At 38.5% G+C, this 15,196-nt stretch overlaps 1 protein-coding gene across 2 annotated transcripts; it reads left to right on the top strand.

Annotated features, from left to right (window-relative positions):
- The first annotated feature begins 128 nt into the window (after positions 1–128).
- On the top strand, positions 129–13,814 carry rbm18 (RNA binding motif protein 18). 2 transcript variants are annotated; one of them, XM_008424038.3, is made up of 6 exons: positions 129–345; positions 2,202–2,315; positions 7,769–7,895; positions 8,690–8,770; positions 11,522–11,622; positions 13,299–13,814. In XM_008424038.3, the coding sequence occupies exons 2-6, from the start codon at positions 2,209–2,211 to the stop codon at positions 13,480–13,482; spliced, it is 600 nt and encodes a 199-aa protein (XP_008422260.1). In that variant the 5' UTR covers positions 129–345; positions 2,202–2,208; the 3' UTR covers positions 13,483–13,814. The 2 variants fall into 2 exon arrangements, with proteins under 2 accessions (XP_008422260.1, XP_008422259.1); XM_008424037.3 differs by having other exon boundaries at positions 8,690–8,776.
- The last annotated feature ends 1,382 nt before the right edge of the window (positions 13,815–15,196 follow it).

Raw genomic sequence — 15,196 nt, 5'->3', positions numbered from 1 at the left:
GACAGTCTATGGGTCTCACCGAGCGGGCGGAGTTACACATTGATAATGTTGGACGTTTTCGAGCACATAGGGCATACGGGAGATGCCAGTTACTAAACCAACTGCCTCCACGGACTTGTCTGGCAGCTAAAAAATCTACGACATCACCCGGCGCCTTTGTTGTCAGCCTGGATCTGAGCGGATGTGCTTTCTCTCGGAGCTAACAAACTCAAGTCAGTTATTTAGGTGGACAATTGAGGTCTGAGATGATTGCAGTGACGTTTTGACGCCACTGGATCATCCCAAAAGTGGGATTAGAGTGGACATTAAATCGTAGGAGTTATTGTTGAAGAGGAACAAACAAAGGTAATGTCAAAGCAGCTAGAAGCTACGTCCCACTTCTCTTTTGAAGCGTGGCTTTTACTCTCAGATAAAGTTATTCTTAGTAAAACGTAGCACGTTTAGTATTATGCTTTATAATATGTGTAATTATTAACTACTGGTAATAAATAGTTCATTCTTGTTGAGTTAGTTAAGATTAGGTTAAAAGCAAAATTACTTATTTGTTGTGAACATTGCGTTCTCTAAAAGGAAATGAGTTTTTACGTGGCAACACATGTTTTAAAAGGTACAACTCAGTTCAGCAGCAGTAAATCAATATGAAAGAAAATATACACTTACTTTTATATTTTTTAAATATGAAATTAAACATTGCTTCTCCATTTGTTTTCTAGATAGACATTAGTCGATACGCATCTGTTTTGCAACAAATGAAAAACGGGAGAAGTATTACGCTGGAGATCGTTCTTAGGTGCAAATTGCCAATTGTTTTAACCAGTTCATGCCTGTGTAAATAAAAATAAACATTGTCAAAGTCACGTTTATTTCCGCAGCACATTAAAAATGGTAAAAGTTGATTAAAGTTCTTCACAATTTAGCCAAACAAACAGCAAAAATAAATGGAGAACACAACAAGCAAAACACACACGCACACACACAAAAATTAAATAATAATAAAAAAAATGCAATGGGGCTAGGTCATTTTAAATCTAGTAGTTCTGTTAGAGATGCACACATTAGTTTATTGGCTAATATTTGAGTTGTCTTTTTGTTTGCAGTTTAACCTACCAACTTCAGTTTTTATCATGATGACATACACATTCATCTGAGTTCAATTTGCTTTAATTCTGCAATTAAGTTTAACAAACACTGAAAACGTTTTGAACCCAACAGAAAAATAAGGAGTTTTGAGATGGTTCCAATTATGAATCAAGAAATAAATCCTTAATCTTTATCTGACTATTACTAAATTCAAAAAAATGGAATGAATGAATGCATTGTTTGTTGGTGTGTTTTTTGCTTGGAAAAAAGTTGGAAATTTCAGTACATTTAATTATCAGGATCAAATTTTGATCTTTCCATATTCTAAAAGTCACTGTTCATTATCAAAAAACTTCATACTTATGACAGTTTAGGTTTGTTGACACATAATTTTTTTCATTTGTATAGTTCAAGCACATCAATAAAGACATAACTTCTTTATGGTTTTCTTTTTTGTCTTCTTTCATTTAGTTTGGTTATCAAATCAATATTTGCCAATGATCATTCAGCGCTTTGTAAAGCTGATGTAAATTCTCAGCGGTTAAGTTATATTTTTGCAGTTTTCCCATGAGCTTCCCTTGCCAGGTATTATTATTCAACAATAATATTACAATATTCATATTTTTTAATTTCATGTATTGCGAATTGAAATTGTGGATACTTATTTTATCAAACTAAGGCATTGTTTTTTTGTTTGTTTGTTTTTTACCCAGTTTTCTAATTTTGAACAAGAAACTTCTTTATTGAAAGTTTACAGCTTTAAACTTTCGATAAAGAAAGTTTAAATCTTATTTCTGCTATTATGGTTAGAAGAAAGTACATTCCCTATAGTTAAAGGGTTTTAATATATACATATATCATCTAGGTTTTACCAGATCCCAGAGTTTAGATAAACGTTTTGAGTGTAAAATCTCACACAGTAGATTCCACAATAACATTATTAATGAAACTGAAATTAAACCAACTATACAAGTTTGTGAAAAACTAAATCCAGACCAAAAACCCTGGACGTAGGAGGCTCTGTACATTCTCCTCTCCATATTGTAAAGCCATGTGTATATGTGAACTCAAAACGTTATTAAAAGTGTTTGGTTGACATTGTTTTAATCTTATTTCCACAGGGTACACATGTCGTCTGCAGCAGAGACTGTGGAAAATGCCTCCATTATTGCAGAGAGTGCGTCTCATGATGGAAACCGCCTGTGGATTGGCAACATTGATCCCAAAATCACAGAGTGAGTAAATCCACTCCAGTTTCAGCTGGGTATTTCTTTTATGTATGTGCAGAAAAGCTCTCAACCTGCTTCTTTTACCCGTCAATAATTATATAGCGTGATCCTAAAGGTGTCAGCTTTACTCATCTTTATAGAAATAAATCCCTGACAAAAAGGTGTTAAAATGCAGAATAAAGTTTTATTACAAGGTGGTGTAATAAATATGCTTCATGCAGTTTTTAAAAAGTGATGTCATAATAGAGTTTACTGTATGAACCTAAGAGTTTAGTTTTAACATGTATGGCTATGCCACATAGGAGGCAACATATTGTGGTTACATGTATGATTAATTAACTGTGTATGTTGTGTGTGTGTGTGTGTGTGCGTGTGCGTGTGCGTGGGTGTGTGTGTGTGTGTGTCATGGGCTGAGCCAGAGCAGACGAGCCTGGGTGTGTGAAGGAGATGCAGTGAGGCGCGGAGACCTGCTCTGCTAAGGAGCAGCCATCATTCCTCACTTACCTGCCCTGTTTACTCTCTCTGTGTCAACCCAAAGGTGTGCGTGTGTGGGTGTGTGTGTGTGTGTGTGTGTGTGTGTTTGTATCTGTGTGTGAGGGTGTTAAAATCCACACCAGACGTTTGAGTGGCAGCTTGTAGAGTCTGAACATCTTTAACTCACTTTGTCTCACTCACTTCCATGCATCTTCTGCTGCCGCAGATAGTCTGATTGATAAAAATATTCAGAAAACATTTTTAGGGTGAGGGGTGCGTTACGAAGCTTGTTGTGGGGGGGTCAGGGGTGCTGCTGGAGAATGTATGGGCCCAGGTCCTGGTGGGCGTCTAGACAGGCGTTTCCTTCCCTTTACCGTGCTCTGCTCTGCTCTGCTTCTCCTTCTCTTTAAATAGTCCAGTGGTTCAGTGGAGGGAAAACAAAAGAGAAATGCACGTGGCCCCTGTTACTGATTGGGAAGATTAATTAACTCCAGGATAAAACATGCAGGACTCTCTCTGCTTGTCCTGCGAAACCAAACTCGGTGCAGAGGGGAGACCAGGAGCTGAATGCGCCGCGCTGCTTTGACACGTTTCAGTGAATAAGATTAGTTTGTTGTTTATTTCAGCTAATTAACTAACCAACAATTGTGTTCTCAAGACCGTGTAAAAACGTAAAATCTGCGAGGAAACGTACGTAACTCGTATCGTAGAGTAAGTGACTTATATTTTTAGGGTGTCATATTTTTACTTTTTATTTGTTTGCATAAATAATTTAACAGATTCAAGCCACCTTAATTTTGTAATCTTTTTGCACTTTGTCACACAACAAACACACTTTGATCTGTTCAATGACAATTTTTGTGATACACAAAAAGAGTTGTATAATTATAATGTGAAAGGAAATGATAGCTGATAAAGTGCAGCCCAACCATATTTGCAGATTCTACAAAGTGTTGACTAATGGAGCTGAATCCATACATATGCCACACTTTTCGAATGTTTTTCTGGATGGGTATTGTTTCCTGCATCTCACCCAATAACTGCTGCAGGTAGTTCTCCAGCCACATGCGGCTCTGTGGATAAGTGGATAAAAACAGTAACTAGATGGCTATTTCTTACTCTTTACACATATAAATTGCTTGTTTATTACCGCCACTTCTAATAAATGCATCAAAGTTTGGTTTTTAGCATCACCGAAGATGTTGGAGTTGGAGGAATATTTGTGCAAAGTTCTTTTCTGCTGTGGTTGTTCTGAGCAAAGTATTGGATCACAAAGGATGCGACGATGAAGAAAGCAGCACATCAATACAATCTGTTGTGTTTCCTATGTAGCCATGCATAGTTAAAGAGACAAACACTCCACTTTTTCTTGCGCACAATTGGAGGCTTGAGGCAAAGCAGGTGTTACTGAAACTTTCAACACACATTTGTGTTTTTGTGCTTTTGCCTGCTCTGCGGTAATCCATCACAGTCTTCCTCTTTGTTCCCTCTCTGGACCTCGTGTTACATGCATGCAGTGTCGTGGGCCTGGCGTTTGTCATGTGTTTTTATTAGCGAACTTGGATGATAACCACCAGCAATGACTCATTTCTCCGCCATAGGCTGAAGAAACTGCAGAGATCCTAAACTTAAAGCCTATTTTTCCTCCGAACTTGCACTTATCCCACTTAAAGCCTATTGTTATGTTTCTCTATACTCGACTTCTGTGACCTTCTCTTTCTTCCTTCCTCTCGTATCTGTCTCACCTGGTTTCTAATCTCCTCTTTTCCTCAGCTTCATCTTCCTTCTCCCACACCTTTCACCTTGCTGTCAACATCCCCTCTCTGAACTTTACTCTCCCTTTGCCCACCTTTCCCTCCCTTTTCCTCCCCTCTTTCCCACCTCCCTCCCCCTCTTCCTCTGGTGGGTTTTATAGCCCCCAGGAGGCGTAACCCATTGTAGTTCAGCTCACTGTAGCATCCCAAAAAATGTTCTTGGAGCTTAATCTGTTCTAAAAATAAACATATAAAGTAGCATATGGCTAAATAGAAGGATTATGCAAAATTTGATGAATCGCAAATTAAATTGCTGCTTTTTGGTAGCTGTCTTAAAATGTGTTAAATCGAAGGAAGGTCTTGTTGTTGGTCAACATCGAAGTCAATTGTTGCATTAGAACAAGGTTAGAAATCAGACCCAGTTTTAGCTCTGATTTTTCTTTATACATTTATGCAGTGCACGAAGAGCCACCTCCAGGTGGGAGACCTTTAGGGTGTTGTCTGGGAAAATCAGAACTTCTCTGTCGCCTGCGGCCCACCAGGGACTCGTAGAGAGAGAGAGAGAGAGAGAGAGAGAGAGAGAGAGAGAGAGAGAGAGAGAGAGAGAGAGAGAGAGAGAGAGAGAGAGAGAGAGAGAGAGAGAGAGAGAGAGAGAGAGAGAGAGGTGGAAGACATTAGTGCAACCTGTTGCTCAACCCTCCCCCCCCCCCAGATTCAATCTCAGCATCCAGGGCCGAGTCCATTTCCAACACACACAGCGCACGCTTGCACGGTCACGTCACACAGTCATTTTTGTGGTTTCTCACACACACACACACTAACGCGAAACCACTTACGGACTTAAAAATAACAACTGCCTAAACAATAAAAGACTGCAGCTTTAAGCCCCTCTGAACAGTTACACAAAGCACCTGGGGGTCACTCTCGGGCCTGAACAGTTACACTCAGATACGCCAACAAAAACACAGGAAGGTCTTCAGTGACGGTTTTTGTTGATTTATTTTCAACGTGAGTTTATTTTTTTGTGTTTTGTAAGGCATTTATAAACGATCATTAAACAGCACTGTTTCGCTTTTGCAGTCATTAACAGTCGGGTGACTCCGTCAGATTAATTACAGAGGAAAATGTAAACGGATCAATGTTTGGTGGAACATACAAACCTAAAAGGTGAGATATGACTAAAGAAGCCCTTAGTACAGTGAGGAGCAGAGACAGTGTTGTAAGGGAGCCAGTAGTAGAAATGTGTCTTTACTATCTTCCAGTGAGGTTTGTTATTAAGAAAATAGCAATATCTGTTAGCATTGCTTTAACCTTTTCTCACAGCTAAAGTGTGCCTTTTTTCCTAGATTCAGTTTTTTTGATATAAGTCATAATGTGATTAATGTGGAGAATATTCACCGAGTTGTGCATAGCAACAACTATGATCATTTTTCCAGCAGGTAGTTTTAGTTGTTTCATCATTAGGACTCTGCATGGACCAAGTGCTTGTATGATTTGTCCTTAAAGATGTTGCTTGGACCAGCGATTTGATAGTTTGCAAACAGGTTTGCATTTTGCAGAATAGTGTTCAGAAACTGGGTTCTTCTTCAGCTTACAGGCTCTTTCCGTCTGATCAGTAACATTAAATTATTCTTAATTCAAAATGGGGATAAGCAGCGCTTAAATTCTGAAAAGTTCAGCAACAGCAGGGCTTTAACCATTCAAAGTGCCTTCATGTCTTATGAAATCTAAGGTCTTTATGCTCCTCTGTAACCTTTAATCAAGGAACATTAGGAAAGTAAAACATGAATGTTAGGTTTGAAATTGTTTTATAAAAGAATAATCAAAGCCTCAATCATAATTTGGCACCATAGCGATTCCTCTACAATGAACGTATGCATACGCTGAACTGGAACAGCATAATATATCCCAAATAAATTTTAATCACAATTTTATTGTGTGAATTATTGTGACTGTTGTGGAATGCAGTATTTTCTGAGGGTGTCAAGATTTCACTCTTTGCTTACCAGTAATACATTCCAGCTGTTAGATTGAGTCTGACTGCAGACTCAGTCTAACAGTACTTAAGGTGCTGAAGATCACAAGAAGAGCTGGAAGGATTGTAATAACAGATGAGAAAAGGAGGACTGGGGTAAATGTGGGTCTTTTAGACATTATATTGTTTTTCATGGTTGTGTGCACTTCCTGGGTTTTAGTAAATGGAAATAATTGTTATAATCCTAACAAGCGTAACTTGGTTGCTTTAGTGCCCACTAACTATCTTCTAGCTGCTTACAGAATAAATAAATAAATGAGTTCTTTGAGTGACCCTGAACTTAAAACTCTTCTGTGCTGTTGGAGAAACAATTTATTCCCATGACTGCTAATGGTCATAACACACACACACACACACACACACACACACACACACACACACACACACACACACACACACACACACACACACACACACACACACACACACACACACACATGCACTCGCACACGCCGCATATCTCTTCAATGACCGCACATCTGTCGTCATCCTCGGTCCAGCGGTGCCCTGCAGCTTCTACGTCGTCATTGGAGGTTGTTTGTGCCGAACTCCACGGCTCAGGGGGGATTTGAGACTTCCTCTGTTTTATTCCCTCATTGTCCTGCTACTGTATCCTCAGCATTGTCTCGATAAGAGATTTACTGTTAGTGGCTGGCCACACCAGCTGGCCTGCTGCTAAAAAGGTGTCGAGGAGAGAAAGCTGTCATTCTCATTAGCCCGGCCTGACACATTCACACAACCAGTGGCAAAATGGTTTAATGATTTGGAACCTGTTTTCTTGTTCTTTTTTTTTTTTCTTTATTTGTAATCATATAATATAATAGATGTTGTCACCTTTCCAAAATAATGTCCCAAGTCATTTTTTCACCAAAAGATTTTTTTTGTTTTCTAAATCAATTTGGCCATTATTTTAGGAAGGTGATGATATCTAGCAGTTTTAGTTTCTGATTCTTCATAAAGGTTTAATACTTTTAGATGAAGTTTAAAAACATTGTTGGTTAATAATCCTGGGGAATGCATTTTGTAAAATTGTTCTGACCACTTAAAATGTTTTGAGCTTTATTTGGTTGTTTTTGCATAAAATTCTGATTAATTCAATATGTGCAAACAGGTGTTTAATCTTGTTTCATGACTTAATGTATATATTTTTTGACTACCCTTGTTTTGTTTGCCTTTTTTTTTCATTCTCCTGACAGGTATCACCTGGTGAAGCTTTTGGAGAAGTTTGGCAAAGTTAAACAGTTTGACTTCCTGTTTCATAAGTCCGGGCCTTTGGAGGGCCAGCCGCGTGGCTACTGCTTTGTCAATTTCAGCACCAGAGAGGTAAACAAAGTAGACATGAGTCTTTTTTTTTTTAATGCGATTTGTTGTAAATATTCTGCACAGGTAATTTGGGTTTTTGGAGGTAAGGTGTATTAAATCCCCTTTTTCGTAGTCAAAGAACCCATTTTAATGTTTGTGCACACATTCAGAGGGGAGCGAAAGCAGAAAAGTCTTTTCATATAGACTCTCACAGATGGAGTCTGTATATTTTATCAGAGAAGGGCCATTCATTTGGTGTAAAATTTAAAGTGAAATTGTTCAATAAACTTCACGAGAAGACAGGAACTCACCGTTTGTTTTCATTGAAGTGGACCGTGTTTCTAAGGAAAAAAGAAATAAAATAAAAGGATTTAAAAAGACTGCGGTCAACTTCACAGGTTTTGTCGGGCCGTATTTGTTTTGGAGTGTGCCTGGGGATCATGATAAGCATCTCGTTTCACAGCTAGTGTCTATCAGTGGGATATGAAGCCCTCCCAACAGGATTATACAGAGGAAGTGGCTGTTTATCTTACACGCTCGCACTCACTCGCTTGTAGACACGGTCAGATAAAGAACTTCAGGAATATAATTTTACATAAAAGCCGCTCGCACATTTGATGAGACGAAGCTAGAACGTGCTGCGCATGATTTACCTTCGGCCCTTTGTAAGCAGATTGTCTCTTTGCCATCTATCATCATTTATCTAATGATTTAATGGTGTGGATGTAATTACGCACTGATTTTAGTGATCGTTTCGAACAGTCTGTTGTTCCCTCTTTCCTATTCCTCTTTTCTCTTCTTTGTGTCGCCTACAGGAGGCAGAGAGGGCGATACAGTGTTTAAATGGAAAACTAGCTTTGTCCAAGAAGCTGGTTGTGCGATGGGCCCACGCTCAGGTGAGGGTAAGTGTCACGCTGAATCGTAACAGTTTATTAAAGGGTTAGACAAACCTTTAACCTGTGATGTTTGTCTGGCGTGAAATCAATGATATTGTTGAGGTAAATTGAAATATAAGATAAGAAAAAAAAACATTTATTTTAGTAGTTTCCATTCTATGTTCTTATGCAGTTTACAGAGAGCAGCAAGAGCCCTGCACAAACCCAGGGCTGGCTAACAATAGGCAGCTGACTGACGAAGGGTGAAGGGATATCCTGCAGAGAGACGAATCCCGCCCTTCACACACACATACGCACATAGACATGACAGAGGGAGGTGAAGGTCAATGCTGCAACCTCTTTGACAACAGGCTGTTAAATAAATCTGGAGCTCGACTGAATTTTCTTATTGGATTAGAAATGGAAGCTGTCTGCATGGATATTCTCACAGATATCAAGAATTAATGTATCGCCGTATTTTTAAGGATAATTTGAAATTGAGTTTAAGCTGTCGCTCCTCTATGTTGCTTTGCTGAACTTTCTGCATATAATGCAGCAGGATCGTTACATGCTTTATTACAAATGCTACGCGAGGGTTAACATTTTTGTATAATTGTTTACACTCTTGCAATCAAATTGTCTACTTTTTCCAGACCTTTTATGAGGTTAGTTAAAATCTCTGCAGATCCCACACATACTGGACACAAACTTTTATCTTCAGGTGAGCACTACGGAGCACTACTTAAAATCTAGCAAACTCTCTGGTGAACACCATATGTAGCTTGAGTAGGCAGCTGTAAAACAAGACAAGTATATTTGCTCTATTTTTAAGAAAAAATATTAGGTGAACATATAAATATATATCTGTACATAAAGTCTTCTAATCTTTATGTATTCATATTTAATGTCTGTATGCTCAGAGCATGTGACACCAATGCAGAAAACCTGCCAATTAAATTTCGTTCTGATTCTGAAAACATTTGTTTTTTTATTTGTGCATCCATCCATCCTGCAGAAATATATGCCATATTTTCTATGCCAAGTTTTGTTATGTTTTTAAAAATATCCTAAACCAGAAGCAGAGTCTGGAAAATATTGTGTGGGAACCGTACTGTAGCTAACTCTAGGCCATGTTCTGTGTGAAGCGCTTCAAGTTGATTTGACAGTTTCACCCTGGAAGAATTTAGCAGATTTTGTTTCCTTATCGCATAGATGATGGTTTCGGCTTGGTTCAAGATGGCCTCCTTCACTTCTACCCCAATGATAGTGTTTGACCAAATCTGAAACCAGTCAAGAGCTCAGAGCCGCTCGGACTCTCCTTTGGTGGAGATGATTCTAGGGCATTTCTTCTTCTTCTTAGAGTTTAAGCCCTGGAGCTGCCAAAAGATGTCAAATAAGTGACTCATTGGCTGCATGCATTGAAAATATTTATAAGCCAGCCTGAAATACAAAGATCCAAGTAAATGTCCTGAGGTTTAACAAACACCTTTGCAATTTTATAAATAATTTAAAATACACTTTTAATTAAACAGAAGTCAAGATCTAATTTATTTTAAGTAGTCACATTTTATCTATTTCAGAGTTATTGTGTAGTAACTTTGTGAAGTTTAAGTAAACGTTTGCAGTAAAATGCAACGTATGTTTGGTTTTCTTCTGCATATACACATTGGATTACATGTAATATATTCATTTAGTAAAATTGCATTTTTCTATCAGGTTTGGCATCCAGGAAATTCTAAATATATTATACCAAACAGTAGATCAGAGTGTTCAGCTTCATGTGAAAATATCCTAAATCGAGGCTTGATTTCATCAGAATTTCTAGCTTTTATTTTAAATTCTGAAATATTAGGTGAATATATAAATACTTATCTATACATAATGTTCTTTCAACACTAAAAAAGCCTTAAAAAACCATTTCTGATTCATAATATAGAATAAAAGTTAAAAGGACCCTGCAATGCAGAGATTTAACTGACCCACCTGAAACTTTTTTTTTTCTTTTTTTGAGCTCTCCTGGATTGTTTACAGATTATTCCAGCCTCGTTGGCTGTGTGCAGATCTCCTGGCATTCCGGCCTGGAGGAATAGGTGGAAGGGAAGGGCTTTTGGCTGGGGCAAACGTCATTGTTTCACACTCTATGCATTGCTTATGTCACTCAATAGTATGCAATAACAGCTGTTTTAATTCCACCACCGTAGCTTGAGAACAAGGTCTATAAATGTATGTGTTTATTAACGGAGACTCTTACAGGAAGCAACAGAAATAACCTGTCATGTGATCATCATCCTTTGTTTTGTTTGTGTTTTTTTTTCTCTCTCTGCAGGTTTCATGGTGATTTGGAAGGTGGTTTTGAGAGGAATGAGTGCAGATGTTTGTTGTTGCTCATCAGATGGTCCAACGTTGTCCTCACTCATCCCTTAGGGTGTGACTGAGCTGGACGCAGCGCACCGATTGGTTAATATTTGCTTGACTGGACGAGGAAAAAGTTCAGAATTTCTTTTTCGTTGATCGTACATGTGGAACCGAGTCCGTCAGTGTTCAATTTCCGGATGACTGCTGTCATGTTTACTTTGCCCTGATTGTTACTAATAGAAATCTTTCTTCCTCTTCTGCTTATTCAACAGAAAATATTTAATCTTATGCTGACAGCTTTATGTTTTATTATCCATAATTTGTGACTGTCATGTCTGTTTCTTGCTTCTTGTTTTTTTTCCCATCTGTTTGTCCCTTGCCATCTTTTTTTTCTTTCTCGCCACTTATTCTTCACAGAGGTTTGAAGGTTTTCGCAATGAGAAGACGATGCCTGCAAGCCTGGAACCGTCATGCAGCGGTTCAACAGAGGCAGGCTCTATTACAACAAGCAACCTCAGGTTGGTATCCTATTTCATTTTGCAAGTCTGGATCAGATGGAAAAAGACAATTCGGTTTGAAAAAAAAAAAAAAACTGTTCCAGACTTTTCCCTTCACAGTTCTCCAGCAAGCTTTTCTCTGCTTTTCCTCCAAATGCAACAATGATCAGACCACTAGTCATGTCCTGTAAAATTAGAGCCATTGTTGTTTGCAGAACTGTAATCTGTTTTTTTTAATGGTGCTTTTGAAGTTATGGCTTCTTCCTTGCTGAATGGCCTTTCAGTACAATATGGTACATGTGCTTTTTGGTTACTTATTTTTTCTTTTTTTTTTTACTGTGGATAATGAGATGCTTTTAGCAGATTCAGAAAGCATCTTCACAAGGTCTTTTTGCTTTAGTCTTCAGTTGATACTCACATTTTGCACCAAAAACATCTGAGGCAGAGATCTAGTGTTTTTTCCTGAGCAGTAATAATGGCTGTGCATCCTCCTGGTGTTATTACTTGGATATAATTGTTTGAACAGATGAGTGTGCCACCTTCAGGGTTCAGGAAATTGTATCTAAAGATGAATCAGCCTTGTGAAGGTTCACTTTTCACTTCCTAAAATCTTGCCTGATTTCTTTTTTTTTTTTTTTGTACCATGTTACACAAGACATTGAGTTTGAGGTGTTGCCTTAAAGACATCAGCAGATGTGCTGCTGCTTCACTCGAATGCTTACAAAGCCATGACGTCACAACTTAGAATTTCCTAAACAGTCAAAACGAAAAAAAAAATATCTGAACGTGAACGAAGTCATGAAGAAATACTCTAAGATAGTTTAATTGTTCTGGTGTTTAGCAAATAGAAACAAATGGTGACCCTAACTGACCTAAAACGGGAAGCTTTTAGTCTTTTAATAAATTGTATGCATTTCATTTCAATACCTAACTAAACCATGCACGAAAATTTAAGAACTGCATTTTTTTTCATAGTTTTATGGGGTTTCTCAAACTTGGTCTGGTTTCTGGTGTCACCCCTAAGAAACTTATACCAGCATGAACTGGATTAGTCACTAACTGGTAAGGCATCAAAGGTATTTAAAGTTTATGTAACATTTAGGTCAGAAGTTAGCATGTTCTTAATGCTGGTGTAACTAATCACCTTACAAGGTGTCGTCGTGCTATAACTAGCTGAACATGAGGGTTCATGCAGGCCTATCTCTATTAACACCCACCAGCCAAACACTGTCAGCTCCAATAAACACACTTCTGTGTAGAAAGGTAAAAATCCATCAGGTTTTCTGGGACATAATGGCATACTTCGCCTCTGTAGTGCAAACCCCACATCTATATCGTCCTGAATCACCTCCCCCACTTGATTCATACACTTCCTCCCCTTTTTTCTTCTCCTTTTAGGATACTTCTCCTACCCTTACCCATCCCTCGTCTACTCTCTTTCACACAAGCCCCACAATTTTTTCTGCAGTCCTGTCTCTTTCGCTCCTCCATACTCTCTCTCATTTACATGCACGCTTTCTGCGCAGCACGGCTGTTGATCTCAGTTCTTTTGCAATCTGCCCCACCTGTCAGTAAAACTGATATTGCCTCCATTTTTTTCCTCCTTCTCCTCCCTCAGTTCTGCGTCTCCTCTCACCCTCACTGCCAACATCTCCTCTCTGACTTTTTTCTTTTTTTTTTTCCTCCTCCCTCTCCAGCACGAGCGCTAAGATACGTGCCATTGAGGCCAAGCTCCAGATGATGGAGGAGAATCCAGATGATAGCTACTCGGGCCCGTCGGCCTATGTTTACAACAAGCCGCCTGAGAGGAAGCGCTGGGAGCCCTACTCTAAATCGCACCACAGTAACCAGAGCAGGCCCTTCCGCAAGTTTAGGAGATGACCCATCCTCCTGCCTACTCCAAAGCCCCCTCCCCTTATCCTCCTCCATGTTCTGCTCCTAATTCCCCCCCTCCCCACCACCATCGCTCTCACAGACTCGTAAATTTGAGAAGATTTTGAAGCGGCGGCAGATGAACAGCACCAGGACTGTGGATGATGTGTTTATTTTTACTGCTGTGCCAGCGATCTGACTGGCTCATCTATTAAACTGCTCTGTCACTCTTGCGCATTTCTGATGCAGCTCACATCTCCTACACACATCTAGTCTTTGGTTTAACACGTTTCCTTGTTTTCACTTCATGTTATTTAATTATTAAAATGTTTTGGATTTGTGTTGGAGTTCTATTTTTATTTTTATTTTTCACAATCTTTCATTTATTCAGGTACACTGAAGTAAAAAAAAAAAGTACAAGCTCCTCTTGGGTCTTTGTTTTTGTTTGCTCTTTCGGACCCTTTGCGGTTTGGAGACCAGGAGTCTCCACAACTGTAACCACTGAAGAAAGCCCAGCCCAGATGTGTTGGATTGTCATTTTTTGGGTTAGGAGGTGGGACATATTCTCTCAATGACTTCCCGTCTGCTGCATCCGTTGGCTCAACAAGTTGGATTAGAAGTCAAAGGAAGTGCGGTGCCCACATCCCTCTGACGCATCGCAAACATCTACCTTCACACAGGCTCCTGTCCTCATCCTAGAGAAGTTTAGAACATGTTTTCATGAAGTAATAAGCAAAATAGAAGCAGGATGTATTTAATAGATTTGTTTGAACATGGACATCGGGGACTAAGACCGTCTTATGAGGCTTTAAAAAAATGGGTTTCAATACCCAAGATGCTATATCACATTTTCATTAATAGAATTGAGAAGGATATGAAAAAATAAATAAGTTGGTTTGAAACAAGACTGAAGAGACAATATGTTCAGCTTCCTAATAAATTTGTTTACAGTTTAGGTTTGCCATATACTAAAACTGATTGGGTTAATGATTCATTTTAGGCAACATACATGACTAGCAGTAATTACCAGGCCCTACTAATATAAACGTCTATTCTTGTTTTTCCCAACTGAATTACTTGAGGTGTTTTTTTGTAGTGGCTGCATGAACCTTTACAACTCACAACTTTACTTTTGGATTAAGAAAATTAAGAAAGTGGGACTTGCAATAATTTCTATCAACTATCTTTTGGATAAAAAACTTGGCTTATTGGGGTATTTTGTGAATGTGTGCTTTCGTCTTTACGTTTAGGTGATTTCAGTGAACATTAATATTGTTTTAAAGTCGAAGATAAAATCATATTTCATTTTTCTTTTTTTCTTGTTGCTTTTATCTAAAAAACGAAGCGTTAGAAAGTAAACTGGTTCTCTAACGGTACCTTTAAGCCTCGTATTTTAACCAGCTAAAAGGCACCAGAAAATCACCGGTATTCTTGTAGGGACATATGACAGCTGGCCAATGGCGCTTCGAGATTCAAAATCATATTTACGTCAACCAGACACTTGATTAAATTATTTATGTATTATTTGGAAAGCTACTATTGGGTTCAGATGCTTTTGGCCATTGATTGTCGTTTTCACTATTCTTCAAGAAAACGCGCAAAGTTGAGCTGCATACGACATTAAAACTGATAAATATATATTTTTTGTTTATTTAGGTGATCATTCAAGACAGGATTTACAGACACTTCTTTGGGGATTGTATAAAATCAATGATTCGAATAA

This window comes from Poecilia reticulata, chromosome 12 (genome assembly GCF_904066995.2).
Source record: "Poecilia reticulata chromosome 12, P_reticulata-male-v2, whole genome shotgun sequence".
Classification (NCBI taxonomy): Eukaryota; Metazoa; Chordata; class Actinopteri; order Cyprinodontiformes; family Poeciliidae; genus Poecilia; species Poecilia reticulata.
Note: the sequence above shows the minus strand (reverse complement) of the source record. Positions and strands in the feature narration are given on the sequence as shown.